This window comes from Elephas maximus, chromosome 17 (genome assembly GCF_024166365.1).
Source record: "Elephas maximus indicus isolate mEleMax1 chromosome 17, mEleMax1 primary haplotype, whole genome shotgun sequence".
NCBI classification, from domain to species: Eukaryota; Metazoa; Chordata; class Mammalia; order Proboscidea; family Elephantidae; genus Elephas; species Elephas maximus.
The window spans coordinates 9,829,756-9,844,348 of NC_064835.1; the positions used below are offsets into that span (position 1 = coordinate 9,829,756).

General features: G+C 54.1%; 1 protein-coding gene across 2 annotated transcripts in view; it reads right to left on the reverse strand.

The window, feature by feature from the left end:
* DSCAML1 (DS cell adhesion molecule like 1) overlaps positions 1-14,593 on the reverse strand; it is a 422,409-nt gene that overhangs the window by 105,700 nt on the left and 302,116 nt on the right. For both annotated transcript variants that reach the window (XM_049856636.1, XM_049856637.1), the window contains exons 5-8: positions 8,861-9,139; positions 5,047-5,322; positions 2,054-2,350; positions 188-460 (exon numbers count right to left, since the gene is read on the reverse strand). In XM_049856636.1, coding sequence (XP_049712593.1) covers positions 188-460; positions 2,054-2,350; positions 5,047-5,322; positions 8,861-9,139 — 1,125 coding nt within the window. The remainder of the gene's footprint in view (positions 1-187; positions 461-2,053; positions 2,351-5,046; positions 5,323-8,860; positions 9,140-14,593) is intronic.

A 14,593-nucleotide genomic window follows, 5' to 3' on the forward strand; every position in this document is an offset into this window, starting at 1 on the left:
CTGTGTCCACTCACAGCCTTCCACCTTGTCACTTTCTTCCAGTTGTCTGACCGGGCCTCTCTTCCTTGGCCTTCTACTCACCCAGGACTGCCTTCTGCTGACCTTGGGCTGGCTGGAAAGGGACCCACACATCCCGGTCGACCATGCCCACAGGTGGGTGGGGCCCAGCTGTGGGGGGCGGGCCTACCTTTGACCGCCACGTGGACGCTCTGGCTGATGGAGAGCTGGGGCTGGATGAGGACGCTGCACAGGTACTCCCCCTCGTCCATGCCCTTCTGCACGTCGGTCAGCTTGAGGGTCCCGTTCTCAAACACCACCTGGCGGTGGTTGTCAGGCAGCAGGAGGGCGTCCTTGTACCACTTGATGGAGTAATAGGGGTAGCCGATGACCCTGCAGTTGATAAGGGTGTCGCGCCCTGCGACTGCCGTGATGTTCCTCATGGCCCGGATGCTGGGGGGCCCTGGATGGGAGTCGAGGGGAGGGGAGGAGAGGAGGGCAGGTGGTGCTGTCAGCCAGGGACAGTCAGGCACCCCGTGCGCTGTTCTCAGTTGCTTGGCCCCTGAGATTTTCAAGGGGAAAAATGCAGTGGGGGTCGGGGGAGGCCTTTCTTAAAAGGCGAAAAGCTGAGGCTTGAATTAGGAGTACCCGCGGCTATCGGTCGGATTCGACTCCACAGCAAGGGTTTTTTTTTTTCTTGTTGTTATAGTCTGTCCAGGACTCACTGTGGTAGGGAAGCAAGAATCTATTCCCTTCCCAGAGGCAGAGGCATACGCCCAGATTTCAGCCTCACCAAGAAGTGACTGGGATTTGGGTAGGGGAGGCCTCATTTATGGGGAAATTAACGTTTTTAAGTCCAAATGGGAACTCGGAGATTTTACTTTCATTCATTTTGGTCTCGGACCAGAAAGGATGTGAAATATGTTAAATATTTGAAAAACAATAAGATCTTCACTGGGATGAGCTGGTGATTTTCTTTCAACAGGTAAATGTGTATTGTGTGTCCCTGAGAAATGGCTATGAAAGGACGCTCTGGTCCTACAGGCAGGCGGACAGAGAGGGTGTCCTCCTCTGGGTCAGATGGGCGGGGGCAATGTGGAGTTCCCAGGGGGTTCAGAGGCCCCCATGTAACAGTGGTGGAGAGGGTACCAGAAGTTCTCCAGCTTTAGGTTCCTCATTCAGAAGATGAGGGGCAGGGCTAGGGAGTCTCCTGGGGCCCCCACAGCCCTAAGACTCCTCAAGTCAAGGTGGCTTCCCTTCCCTGCTCCCATGGTAGCAGCCAGTGCCCCCAAGCCAGGGGCCCTCCTCCCTGCTCCTCCTTTGTCCTTTGGTCAGGGGTTGCTGGTGGGGTCAGATGAGGACCTGTCAGGCCCCACAAGGCTACAAGTGCTTCAGGGAAGACTCTGCTCTCATCACAGTGGCTTTGGAGAACTGAGGAATGGGGAGGATCACCTTAAAGACCCTTCCCTCATCTCACTCTTGAGGCTGCCTGCCTTGAGACACCCCCACCCAGCCTCAGACTCCTCCTCTTGATTACGGGTGGGGGAGGGATAGAGGGAGGTGGCTTGGGAGAAGATGCTGCCCCGAATCCTGGCTGCTTACACTTAGGGGGTCAGTAGGAGGATACCGGGAGCATAGTCTTGGTGGGCACCCATATGAAAGGTCAAGTCTGAGCCCCATTACCCTTTCCTTGTCCTTGCAAGGCTCTGGTGGGACTGGCGGATGCTAGTGGGGTACTTGGTGTACCCAGGGCCCAAAGGGGTTTGATAGGGAGGAATGGGGTAGAGAGAGTGGGGGGCGGGTAGGATTGGGAGAGAGCAGAAAGGGCAAGGAAGCGGAGGTGGGAAGGTGAAGAGGAGAGAACTATACCGGAGACATACACACAGAATGGATGCTGAGACTTGTGGAGGGTAGGGAAAGGGGAATAGAGGAGAGAGAACCTCTGCTAAAATCAAAATGATGAATAATAAGTACTAGTCGCACAAGAATAATGGTAACCACAGACATGGCAAAGGAACTCAAAAGCCTATTCTGATATTTAAATGTAGACAGGCACCTCTTACGTTTATTCGCGCCTGATATTCAGCACTGCCCACCGAGTTCCGCGCCGTGCATCGGTACACGCCTCCATCCCGGATCTGGGGGCCTGTGATGTTCATGTGGCTGATGGTGGTGCCATCTGACATGGTGTACTGGTTGGTGCGGTGGCTGCCGTCCCGCAAGATGGGCTCATCGTCCAGGGCCCAGGTGACGGTGGGGGGCGGGGCACCCTTGGCTGCGCACATCAGTGAGAACTGCTCCCCGGGGTTGACCACCTTCTCACTGAAGGATGAGACAATGCGGGGCGTGCCATCTGCAGGGAGCAAACAGCCCCCTTCTGGGTCACCATGCCATGGACGGACTGTCCCGCTGAGCCACCTGCCCCGCACAGGGGAGGAGGCAAGGCAGCGGCTGTCATAGTAATAAAGAACTTTCACATACATCAGTTCATTTGCTATCCACAAAACCCTATGAAGTGCCAGTTACTACTGCATATGGGCTAAGACTCTTGGGTTTGAATCCTGCCCCAGGCGCTGGTTAGCTCTGTATCTTTGGGCAAGTTACTTACCCTCTCTGAGTCTATCTCCTCATTGGTAAAATGGGGATAATGATTATACCCATCTCACAGATGTTGTGAGGATCACGTGGATTGATGGATTTAAGATGCTTAGCACATCATTTTGTAAGTGCTTAATAAGTGTTGTTGTTGTCAGCTGCCGTCGAGTTGGGCTCTGACTCACGGTGACCCCACGCACAACAGAATGAAATGCTGCCAGGGCCTGCATCATCCCCACGATGGTGTACAGATTGAATCATTGTGATCATTGGCTGATTGTTGGATGTGGATCACCAGGCCTTTCTTCCTAGTCTGTCTTAGTCTGGAAGCTCCACCGGAACCTGTTCTTCACCACAGCAACACTCAAGCCTCCACTGACAGACAGGCGGTGGCTGTGCATGAGGTGTGCTGGCTGGGAAGGGAACCTGGTCTCCTGCACGGCAGGTGTAAAGTGTTTGTTCCTCTCAGCGTTTCCTTTGCCTCTTCTCTCTCCTCCTTGGAGGCTTGGGAGGTTAACTAAGTGGGGAACCAGGACCTGACCAGGCCAGACCTGCGAGTATCAGTCCAGTCCTCCTTCCATGTGACCATGCCAGCTGGGGAGGGGCTGGTGCTGTGGCCTGCTAGCCAAAGGCCCTGACTCTGAGGCTGAAACACAAGGTGCCCAGAGGCAGCGTGGGGCCAGATAGCAGAAGTCAGGGGAGTCTGCGGTCGGGCCTTACTTCCTGGCTAACTGCATCACCTTGGACAAGACAATTAACCTCTATGTCCCAACTTCCTCCCATGGAACATGGAGATGTAGTTACTAGCCTGGCCCACCTTTCCTCACAGGATTGTTGTAAAGGATTAAAATAGGCATTTAGTACTAAAAATAAATAAATAATTAAATAAAGCAAGGCAGATGCAAGATGATTTCCTTCACACCCTACTCATGTATCCACATTTCATACCAAAATGCTGATGTGAGTATAAGACCCCGCCAGTCTGCCAACCCCCGCCCCCATTTCTGGGGAGACCCTTATCTACAACGCAGGAGCAGCCTGGCTCTGACAGGGGCTGGGGGTGCTCCATGGGATCTCTTTGCCTTTGGCCCCTCATCTCCTTTCCCTGTCCCCTCCCCTCATGGATGTCCCCCGCCCCCTTCCTCCCTCTGTGTCCCTCCCACCAGCCTCACTTTCCATGTCCCTGTTCTGACCTGGCCATCAGTGGCTATCCTCTAAAAAAAAAAGAGCCCCTGTAATTCCACCAGAGGTGAAGGGGGTGGCCCTTAGGGAGAACCTCTGCTGGGTGGGCGTGGTCTGCCCCCTCCCAGGTGGGGAATTAGGCAGACAGGAGGTCCCCTGAGAGGAATCACACCTGTTTCAAACTCACCTGTGCCTGACTGCTGTGCTTCCTTGTTGGGAAGAGGGCAGGGATTTGGCTGGACAGTAGGAGGGGCTGAGAGTAGGGCGGCTTGCTGAGCATAGCCCTCAGGGTGAAGGATGAGGGCTTAGGTTCGGGAGTGCCTGGCTCCCTCATCCCACCTCCAAGGGCTGAGGACCCATTGGCCATGACAGTGGCACTGTGCAGGGTCCTGATGCCTGTGGGACTTGGTTGGGTGTGGCGTCTGTTACCATAGTGAAAACCCTTGGAAGGAATAGCGTTGTAGGCTTTTTTTTTTTTTAATGTAGCAACAAAGGAGGAGCCAGGGAACCACTAAACTTGGGGTAAGGCTAGGTAGGACCTCAGCTCCACTACACCTTTGTGCAAATGAGAGAAAGGCACTTCCTCCACGTGCTCACAGCCAGGTGCCAGGGCTCATGGCTTGGCAAATGGAATGCAAGCTGAATTTCAGCCCTCACTCACACTCTTGACTGGACACCTGTGCAGTGAACAACCTGAGCAACCACACACAGAGGTCCTGCATGAGAAACCCTAGGCGGTGGCAGCTTTAAAGGGAGAGAGAAACAGGTTGAAAGCCCAGCCTGTAATAAGAAATACGGCCTGCCATGAAGAGGCCTCAGGCAGGGAGAGGGTGGGAAAGTCAAGAGGTTCTTGACATCACTCTTCCAGGGCCTCTGGGAGACTCGAGGGCTCAAAAGAAGATTCCTCTAATAGTAAAGTTCTAGTAATGTCAGAGGCCAGAGGCAATATAGTATGATGGTTAAGCATCCAGAGTTCAAATCCCAGCTCTGTTCTTCGGGCAAGTGACTGAAGCCTCAGTGTCCTCAACTACAAAATAGGTAACGTAAACGTACCTCCATGCAGGGCCCTGGGGAGGATTACCTAAGGCATCTGCCTGATAGGGAGTGAGCACTAGATAAATGCCTCCTCTCACTGTTACCATCTTGGTGGGAGGGGAGGGAGGGGGTCTGGAGCAGGTCACCTCCTAGCTGGGGCTTGGGGAGTCCAGAGTCCCTGGTTTGGGAGAGCCAGGCTCTGAACCCAGCCCCCTATGCCGTGGCTGCCCCACTCACCCTCGAGCACAATGATGGCGAAGTCCTGGGCGGTCTGGGCCTTGCGGGTGGCGAAGCACTGGTAGGCCCCGGAATGGCTCTTCTGGGCTGAGGTGATAAGCAGGGTCTCGTTGCTGAGCCCACGGATGGAGATGGCCTCGTTGGGCAGCACCAACTCGGTGTTGCGGTACCAGCGGATGGTGAACTCTGGGGAGCCGGTCAGGGCACAAGAGAGGATGACCGTGCTGCCAATGCCGGTCTTCAGCTTCTTTGGTGTCAGGGTCACATGAAGGGGGTCTGGGCCGAGCCAGGAAGGGAAGGGGTGATGGGAAATGGGAGGAGAAAAAGAAGAGAAAAAGGGCTTACTGTGGGTGGAGCGAGGCTGGGATGGGCTTGGTCACAAAAGGGCCTGGGTGTCAGGAGGCCTGGGGTCAAGCCCAGCTGCTTCCCCAGGGCCACTTGTGTGGAATAAAAATAGGTCTAGTGAATTCCCCTTTCTAGGCCTCCTTGTACTCATCTGTCAAATGGCACGGCCAGATCTCTCTGCACCTCCTGTTCTGATGCCTGTGCTTCGTTTATGCTGCCTCTGTGCTCAGAACCAGGGAGGCACGCCTGACCCAGCCATCTGTCCCCGGTACTCATACAGATGATGGCTGCCTTCTGCTGGTTGGACTTCCTTCACAGGGATTGATTGGTTGACTCCCTCCTCTTCATCCCTGCTGCCGCCCCAGACTCCTGTCTGGATCTCAAAGTAGCCTCCTCCTGTCTCCCTATCTATCCTCCATGCTACAGCTGACCACTTTCCTGGTCAGAAATTCCATGGCTCTCAGCGTCAGTGTGGCCTTCAAAGTCCTCACGACCCTCAGAAACCTGGCCCTCCTGCTCCTCCCAGCCCCGTCTGTTGCCACCACAGCTATACACTGGGGCAGCGGCCACCTGCACTATTTCTTGCCTCAGAGCCTCTGCCTACGAGCCCTCTTTGCCCCTGTTGCCTAACTCCTACTCATCCTTCAGAGCCTCTGCCTAAGAGCCCTCTTTGCCCCTATTGCCTAACTCCTACTCATCCTTCAGAGCCTCTGGGTGGTGCAAATGGTTAATACGCTCAGCTGCTAACCAAAAAGTGGGAGGTTTGAGTTCACCCAGAAGCACCTTGGAAGAAAGACCTGCCAATCTACTTCAGAGGAATCAGCCATTGAAAACTATGGAGCACAGTTCTACTCTGACATACGTGGGTCGCCATGAGTTGGAAGTGACTCACCAGCAGCTGGACTGGACTCATCCTTCAGAACTAAGCTCGGGTGTCATCTCTTCCAGGAAGCCTTTCTGGTCACCACTCCCCCGTTCTGGCTGGGTTAAGGATCCTTCGGACCCTGTGCACTAAGCACACTGTCTTTTAATCACCTCTTTTGTCTGTTTCTCCCTCTGGGCTGGGAGACACTCATCTTTGTATGACTACTGTGGCCTGAGCTGTGTCTGCTGCTTGGCTGGCTGGTTAGCAGCCCCAAGCCTGCCTCTCTCTCCTGATCTCCATGGGGCTTGGGGTTCTGTATAGGGGAGTCTGGCCTGCAGAAGCTTGGGGCTCCTAATAAGGCAGGCTGCAGGAGAGGGAGAGACTTCAGGCCTGCCTGGGTGGGGAGCAGCCAGAACAGATACAACTGTTCACACTTGGCTCTCCCTGATGGCTCCCCAGAGCCTTTGCCCACTGCCCAGCAAATGTCAGCGCACAACAAGGCAGGTGGCATCCTGCTTGTCCCAGTCACCAGTCAGGGCTTGGTGCGCATGCCTCTGACTCCTCGCTGCCCCTGCAGGGGCTTGGTGGTAGAATGGGGTGGGGGTGAGGAAGGCAGGGATGTAGACTGAAAGCATTACTTTCTTCTCCAGGAACTTGGCAGAGAGGGGCTGTCAGGGAAGATGCAAGACAGGGACAAGTGTTCCAAGCCCACTGTGGGGTGGGATGGGGAGCTGGGGGTCTGAGGGGAATAAGGGCCGCTCGCAGACGTGGGCAGTGTGGGCATGTGCACATCTGTAGGCAGTTACTTATTGTATATCTGTGTGAATGTCCTTGAATATGAGCATGTCACAGTGGAGAAATGTGTGTATCCCATGTGTGTACAGGAGCCATATATGTGTGCACGTGTATGGGGAAGTGGCCATGTAAACGTGTGTAAAGTACCCCCTTGCCTGTCTGTATTGGGGCAGGAGCCATGAACACCAAATATGCTCAGAATCAGATCTGCAAAATGCTGCCCTCCTGACACGTTCTATCAGCTTGTGTGTGTGTGTGTGTGTGTGTGTGTGCGTGTGCACGCACACACATGCAACAGGAGGATGAGGAAGAAGGTGAAGGTAATATTAGACCAGACTTTTTTGGACAGTGCTTAGGGAAAGAAGGGGGTGTCAACCCTGTTCCTTCTGTCTGCTCACTCTGCTATCTAGGGCTTGCTTGTCTGACAGGAAGCCCTCAGCCCTTGAAGCAGGGCTTTGGGCTTTTAACCTCAGCATTTGCCTCATGTCCTCCCAGGGCATTTCCTGAGGTTCTTCCTGCTCTTTCAGCTTCACAGTGAATTTGTGTGTGGGGACCTCTCCTCAGCACCCCAGATAAACTCACTCCAACTGTCAAGACCCTCTGCTCTGTGGGAAAGGAGACCAGGCCATGATCTGGGCTGGGGAGTCAGGACATCAAGCAGAAGGCCAGAGGGGTGAGCTCTGCTGTGCTCCCTGGTGACCTGAGGGTCTGCAGGCCTGCAGCTGAGAGCCCATGAGCTGGGCAGGGGTGGGGGGTGAAGTGGGAGGAAGGCTTCCTTGGCCAACCTTGAGCACAGAATGAATCTTTTTGCAGGATTTGGGGTGGGATAGCCTCTGGACTTGCCCCTTCCCACTGCCCAGGTTGAATGACTTCATGATGCTCTCGGGACACAATGTTTAGGGACTCTGGCTATTGCTGCCGCCAAGGTGTTGGTTTCCCCAAGGGTCTCCAGATCCCGTCCCACTGCTGCCGGCACCTCCCCTGCAGACAGAGAGCAAGGAACTCAGAGCCAGACTCTGGATGCAGGGGCTGGAAGGGGCCTCCCATTTTACTGATGGGGAACCTGAGGCCAGGCGCAAAGCAAGGGGCAGGGTGGGGTGGGGGCAAGCATGACCCTTGATCTCATGGATCCTCAACCAGGGTACCTTCCCTGACATAGCCTCTTTGCCTCTGTTTCTCTGCTCATGGTGGGAGTGGGGGGTTCTGCTCAGGCTTCCTGGGTCCCTAGGGCTCTGTGATGGGGGAGGAACAGGAAAGGACCAGAGCTGATGTCCAGCTGGAAGGTCCTGGTGTGGCTAATCAGTTGTTTACACCCAGCATCTGAGCTGATTGATCGGTGTCCCTATCATGGATTGCTTAATATTCTCCATGTCACCCTAGGTTGGGATGCATTATGTCCTCTTTCAGTGACATGAATTCACATTAGCATTGCTTCCCTCAGTGCAGACACTGCTGCCTCCCAACAGGCCAAGAAGCCCTCGTGGAGAGCTTGACACCATCACCCTCATCATCCTATTTGATTCTCGAGACCTCTGGGAGGCAGGAAGGCTGGGATCATCATCCCATTTTACAGATAAGGATGCTGAGGTGACGATCCTGGTTATGTGATTTGGCCAAAGTCAGTTACTATCTGAAAATGCCAGAATCAAAAGGCAGATCTTCTGATTTCAAACCCAGGGTTTTTCCCAGACACCAAACTGCCTTCCCCAACCCACGAGGATGAATCCTTGGGGACAAGCCAGAGGCTCCTGCTGCTGCCCACTGTGCCACTCCCCACCCCAGACCACTGGGGCTTCACCTCCGACTCACCGATGACCGTGAGGACGCCTGTGGCCTCTGCTGAACCGAAGGTGTTGGTGACCTCACAGATGTAGATGCCGCTGTCCTCTGTCCGCAGGTCACTGATAGTAAGCCCCGTGATGCGCTTGGTCCAGCGGCTGTCGGCCGGGAGGGGCCGGCCATCCTTGAGCCAGCGGATGGCAGGGATGGGGTAGCCCGAGGCAGTGCAGGGCAGCTCCACAGTGTGGCCGGCCCACACTTCCTGGGAGTGGAAGCCGTCCAGGATGATGGGAATCGACTCGGCAGGGTCTGGAAGGCAGAGAGGGTCAGCAGCCCTGGGGTGCGGGTGGGAGGGCAGGTGGGTAGGAGAGGGAAGGCAAGAGCCGAGTACAGGAGCCTGCTGCCCACAGCATTTGAGGAGTGGTATCTTGTCTCCAGATGAATGCTTCAGGGAGGACTTGCTGTGTTTCCCTGTGTCCCAGACTCTGGCCCTAACTCCTCTCCTCAGGCCAGACTGAGCCCTAGAACTGGGCCAGGGAGCAGGGGCTGGGAGGGGGAGAGGCTGTAACCGGGTCCAGGGCTAGAATGACAGACAGATGGACAGATGGACAGGTGGAAGAGAAAGAAACAGAGCAAGAGGAGCAGAGGGAGAGAGCGTGCTTGAGAGCTTCTTTCACACCAACAGTCCCTAGAGTCTGTGGCCCTGTAACAGAAGAACCATGACATCTCAAGTTTGCAATTTTTGGAAAGTCTCATTCTGGGCCTAAAACCTGCCTAGGGTGCCCCCAAGGTTGGGGGAACAATGTGCCTGCCCTTGTCCTGTCTCTTCCCACCTGCAATCTGGACGGACTCAGAGAAGGCCCTGGTGTTTTCACCGGAGTCCAGGAGGATTAGGAATTTAATCCTAACACCCCCTACTGAAAGAGCCCTCCTGGCACAATAGTTAAGCACTCAGCTACTAACCGAAAGGTTGGTGGTTCAAATCCACCAATAGCTCCTCCGGAGAAAAGACCTGGCAATCTGCTCCTGTAAAGATTAAAAAAAAAAAACCCAACCCAAACCTAATGCCATTGAGTCAGTTCTGACTCATAGCGACCCTGTAAGACAGAGTAGAATTGCCCTATAGGGTTTCCCTGGCTGTAAATCTTTATGGAAGCAGACTGTCATATCTTTCTCCCTCAAAGTCACTGGTGGGTTTGAACTTTTCAGTTCACCACTGAGCACTTTAACCACTGCACCACCAGAGCTCCCTCTATAAAGAATACCCATTGCCATTGAGTCGATTCCGACTCATAGCAACCCTGTAGGACAGGGTAGAACTGCCCCATAGGATTTCCAAGGAGCAGTTGGTAGATTCGAACTGCTGACCTTTTTGTTAGCAGCCATAGCTCTTAACCAGAAAGATTACAGTCTAGGAAACCCTATGGGGCAGTTCTACTCTGTCCTATAGGGTCCCTATGAGTCGGAATTGACTCAAGGGCACAAAACAAGAACAAACAACAATCCCTTACCACAACAATTTCCCTCTGTTTTGCAACCCTGAACTCAGTGATTTGTGGAACCTGTGGCCCTAACCTGTGTTGGGCCAAGGGTCCTTGTTGGCAGGGTGCTGTGCATGACTGCCCACGCCGTTTCTCAGTGAGTATTCCGTCTGCTGTCTCTATCTAGTTCTCATCCTCAGTGGCGGCTGGTTTTCTACCCACTGGGGACCTCCCCTTGCTTTGTTGTTGTTGTTAATTGCTGTGGCCTCAGTTCCGACTTATGTTGACCCCATGTGTGCAGAGGAGAACTGTTCTGTAAGGTTTTCAGGGCTGTGAACTTTCAGGAGCAGATCGCCAGGCCTGTCTTCCAAGGCGCCTCTGAATGGGTTCGAATCACCAGCCTTTGGTTAGTAGTGGAGTGTTTCAACATTTGGAGCCACCCAGGCAGGGGCGGATTATCCAATAGCAAGGTAAGCTCGGTGCTTGCCTTGCTTACTAGGCCATCTGCCCCTGTCAGGGATTGTAGATTGGAAAAGAGGCGTTAATTCTGTAGGAAGGTGCTGTGGGATTGGGAGAGAGACAGATGCCAGCCACACCTAGAGGCAGAGTCTTTGATGTGGTGAAAAAATGTGAAATTGTTCACTGTAGATGATCCGGTAAGCCAGGTGAGAAGCACCCTGCACCCAGGGACTCCCCTTGCTTTAACACCACCATAAATCAGTTGCTGTCCCATGGACTCTGACTCCTGGCAACCCCGTGTGTGTCAGAGTAGAGCTGTGTTCCACAGCATTTCCAGTGGCTAATTTTTTGGATTGCCAGGCCTGTCTTCCGAGGAGCCTCTGGGTGGACTCAAGCCTCCAACTTTTCAGTTAGTAACGAAGCATGTTAACCATTTGCACCGCCTGGGGACTCCAACACTCCCACAGGCTTTCCTTTAGCTGTGAAGTACATGCCATACTTCTTATCTTGAATTTTAAGACCTTCTGTGATCTAGCCCCGACCAGTCCTCTGGCCTGCTCCACCTTCTCCTCTCAACAGCTCCCACTGTGGCATCGTGCGCCACCTGGACCTCCACCTGGAATGCCCGCCAGGCGGCTCTGCTGGGCCAGCCCCACGCAAACCTGCTTAAACATCACCTCTTCTGAATGCCTCCCCCACGCTACTCTTGCTGGATTTCCAAAAAGCTTTCCGTTCCTTTCATTTTACTTTCAAAAAACTTTTTTTTTTTTTAAAGAAACATCTTAAGTGTTTTTTTTTTTTTAAATAGGTGGTATATGCACATGGCAAAACTTCACGACGTACAGAAGAGAATCCAGTGGAAAATGAGTCTCCCCTCACCCCTGGCCCCTAGCCACCCATCTCCCTCCCCAGAGGCGGCCCCTGTGACCAGCTTTCCCATGGCCCTTTGCAGGAGCAGTTAATAGCAGCCCATGTATCTGTCTTCCCTGGGGGACCGTGACCTCCTGGAGGCAGTACTGCACACATGCTGGGTCCCCTGTACCTGGCACAGAGCAGGGCCGTGTCTGTTGAGCTGTAGTCTGAGGGAGGAATAAATGGAGTGGACCAGTGCTCTGAGTTTTCTGGATACAACTCCAGATTGCAGAACTTCAATGTTGTCGTTAGGGCCAACGGAGTGGATTTTTGACTCATAGCAACCCCATGCGACAGAGTAAAGCTGCCCCCATAGAGCTTTCTTGACTGTAATCTTCATGGAAGCAGATCGCCAGGTGTTTCTTTCATGGAGCCATTGAGTGGGCTTGAAACACTGACCTTTTGGTTAGCAGCCAAGCACTAAATCACTGCGCCACCGGGACTTATGTCAGTGTTGGTTCAGGGACCTTGGAGGGTGTGGACAGATGAAGATCCCGAGACCAGAGAGTGCCAGTGATCTGCCCAGGATCACACCACGGAGCCAAGATCAGGACCCAGGTCCACCTCCCCCCCAAGTAAACGAGGTCCAAGATGGAATAGTTGGCATAATTGAACACTGACTTCTGCTTGATAGTGAGCGGAGAGAGCGACTGCCCTCCTGGGGTCCTCTTTGATCAGTAGGGACTCTCCTTTGTCCTCAGCTCATCGCCCTTGGAGAGGGGAGGGCTGGGACTCTTCTCTGGGAGGAAGACTTTCCAGAAGTTGCCCTGCTTCCTTCCTGCCTTCCCTTGTTCTTCAGAAGGTGCCTGGGGGCCGCAGAAAGATCCCAGGGCTTGGGATCAGGAGAAAACAAAACTCGCCAGACCGGTTGCCGTGGAGTCTAGTCCGACTCGTGCAGACCCCGTGAGTGCAGGGTAGGCTGCGCTCCGCAGGGTTTCCAAAGCTGCGACCTTCTGGAAGTAGATCACCCGGTCTTTCTTCTGAGGAGCCTCCGGGTAGGTCTGGATGGCCAACCTTTGGGTTAGCAGCCAAGCGCTTAACCGTTTGTGCCACGCGGGGACCCAGGTACAAGTCCTATCTGGGTCACTGGTAAGTTGTGAGACCTTGGGTGAGTCCTGTGATCTCTCAGAACCTGAGCTTCCTCATCTGCAAAGGCGGGGTGATCCCTCCTGAGCACACCCTGGTTGTAGGCGATCAATGGCAGAATGTTTGTCAAAGTGCTTTCCTGATGCTAAATTGCTATGAATAGTATGTGGGGCAATTACTATTCAGCACCCACCTCCCTGCCTGCCGGGTTCTGCGGCCTCTTCCCCCCACACAACCCAGTGGGAAGATTGGGATAAACAAACCCGATGCCAGAGAAGAATTACTCAATGTGACACTTAATTGATGCAAAATACACAAATTCCGTGGCACACCGCAGAATTTACAAGCGGAGGGGCCGTCAGGGTGGTGGAGGAAAGGGCGGGAGGAGGGAATTAATCACCGAGTCTCAGGCGTGAAATTAAATTCTGAGGGAAAGAAACCTCTTTCATTCCTCTGGAGCAGAAGTAAAATGCTGCGGCGTGTACCCGGCGGCAGCTCGGGGGGATCAGGCGCTGCCAGCGTCAGTGCGGGGCTGGGGGAGACAGATGGCCCGGCCCTGGGAATCACTGGGGGCATGCTGGGGCAGGGCTGGGCCAGGCTGGGGGTGCCGAGGGAGAGGCCCTGGGGCCGGGGCACCCCGGGGAGGCTGCTGGGACCTCTCTCAGCCATCTGGACAGGGATGCACGGAAAGGGAACACAGCTCCTGCACCCCACTCTGTAATTGGTGAGCTGGGGCACCTTAGCTTGTCTCAGCCTCTCTTGTCGCCGCCGGTGTCCTGTCGTGGTTTGTACCTGCAGATGATAATCCTAGTCCACTGAGCTCTTGTGGGGATGCAGTGAGTTAATGCCTGTGAAAGCACTCAGTGAGCCTAAAAAGCGCCTTCACGTATGGAGTAGTTGTTATGAGGTGGTGTTTTTTTTTTTTTTTTTGCGGGGGCGGGGGGCTCAGATTATTCTTGCAACTGCCTCCTCTAACTTGGAAAATGCAGAATACTGAAAGCTGCCCCTCCCCCACACTTAGGGAATGCCGTGGAATATTCACGCAACAACAATAGGACAACGGCCTCCTCAACGGTATGAGCAGCTACCCTCTGTTGTGTGCCTCCTTTGGCACAGGATGGACACTAAGCTTTTCAACTCCGCTACCCTATTTCATTCTCACTGCAACCCAGTGGAATATATCTTGTCACTCCCGTTTTACAGGTAGAGAAACCGAGACTGTGAGCCATTATTTTATGCCAGGTTCCACAGCTAGTGAATGGTGAGGCTGAGATGGTGAGAGGCTTTGGCCTCGTTCATAAGTCCTTTCTCTGATACACCTCATCACCTCTCTCCTCCCCTCCTCCCTTGCTTTAGCAAACATTCCTGAGACTGATGACACCACAGATATGATTCCTGCCCTCATGAAGCAATCATGGACAATGCCATGCCACCTGTATTACTCTCACACTATGGTTCCTATTGCCTTTTGGCCCTGGGAGGAGGTCTTCTGGGGGAGGGCATTCTTAGTGCAAACGCACTATCATCCCTGGGGGTGCTGCCCGGCTCAGACCCTGTCTGCTACCAGGTGCCACGGCAGGGTCCACGTCTACTGAAGTACCCCCGGACGCATCTCCCCTGCCCTGGACTCCAGATGCTGGCTCAGAGCTTTTGCTCAGGGAGAAGCCATGCCCCTCCTGGCTACCAGTCCCAGGAGCTCACTGGCCATGGCCACTAAGATCAAACATTTCATATTTCAGCTGCAACCAAGGCCCAGCCTCTCCCAGGCTGCCCCCATTGCCTCTGGGGCAGTCCATCTGAAGTGGGGAGCGGAAGTGCCGGGGAG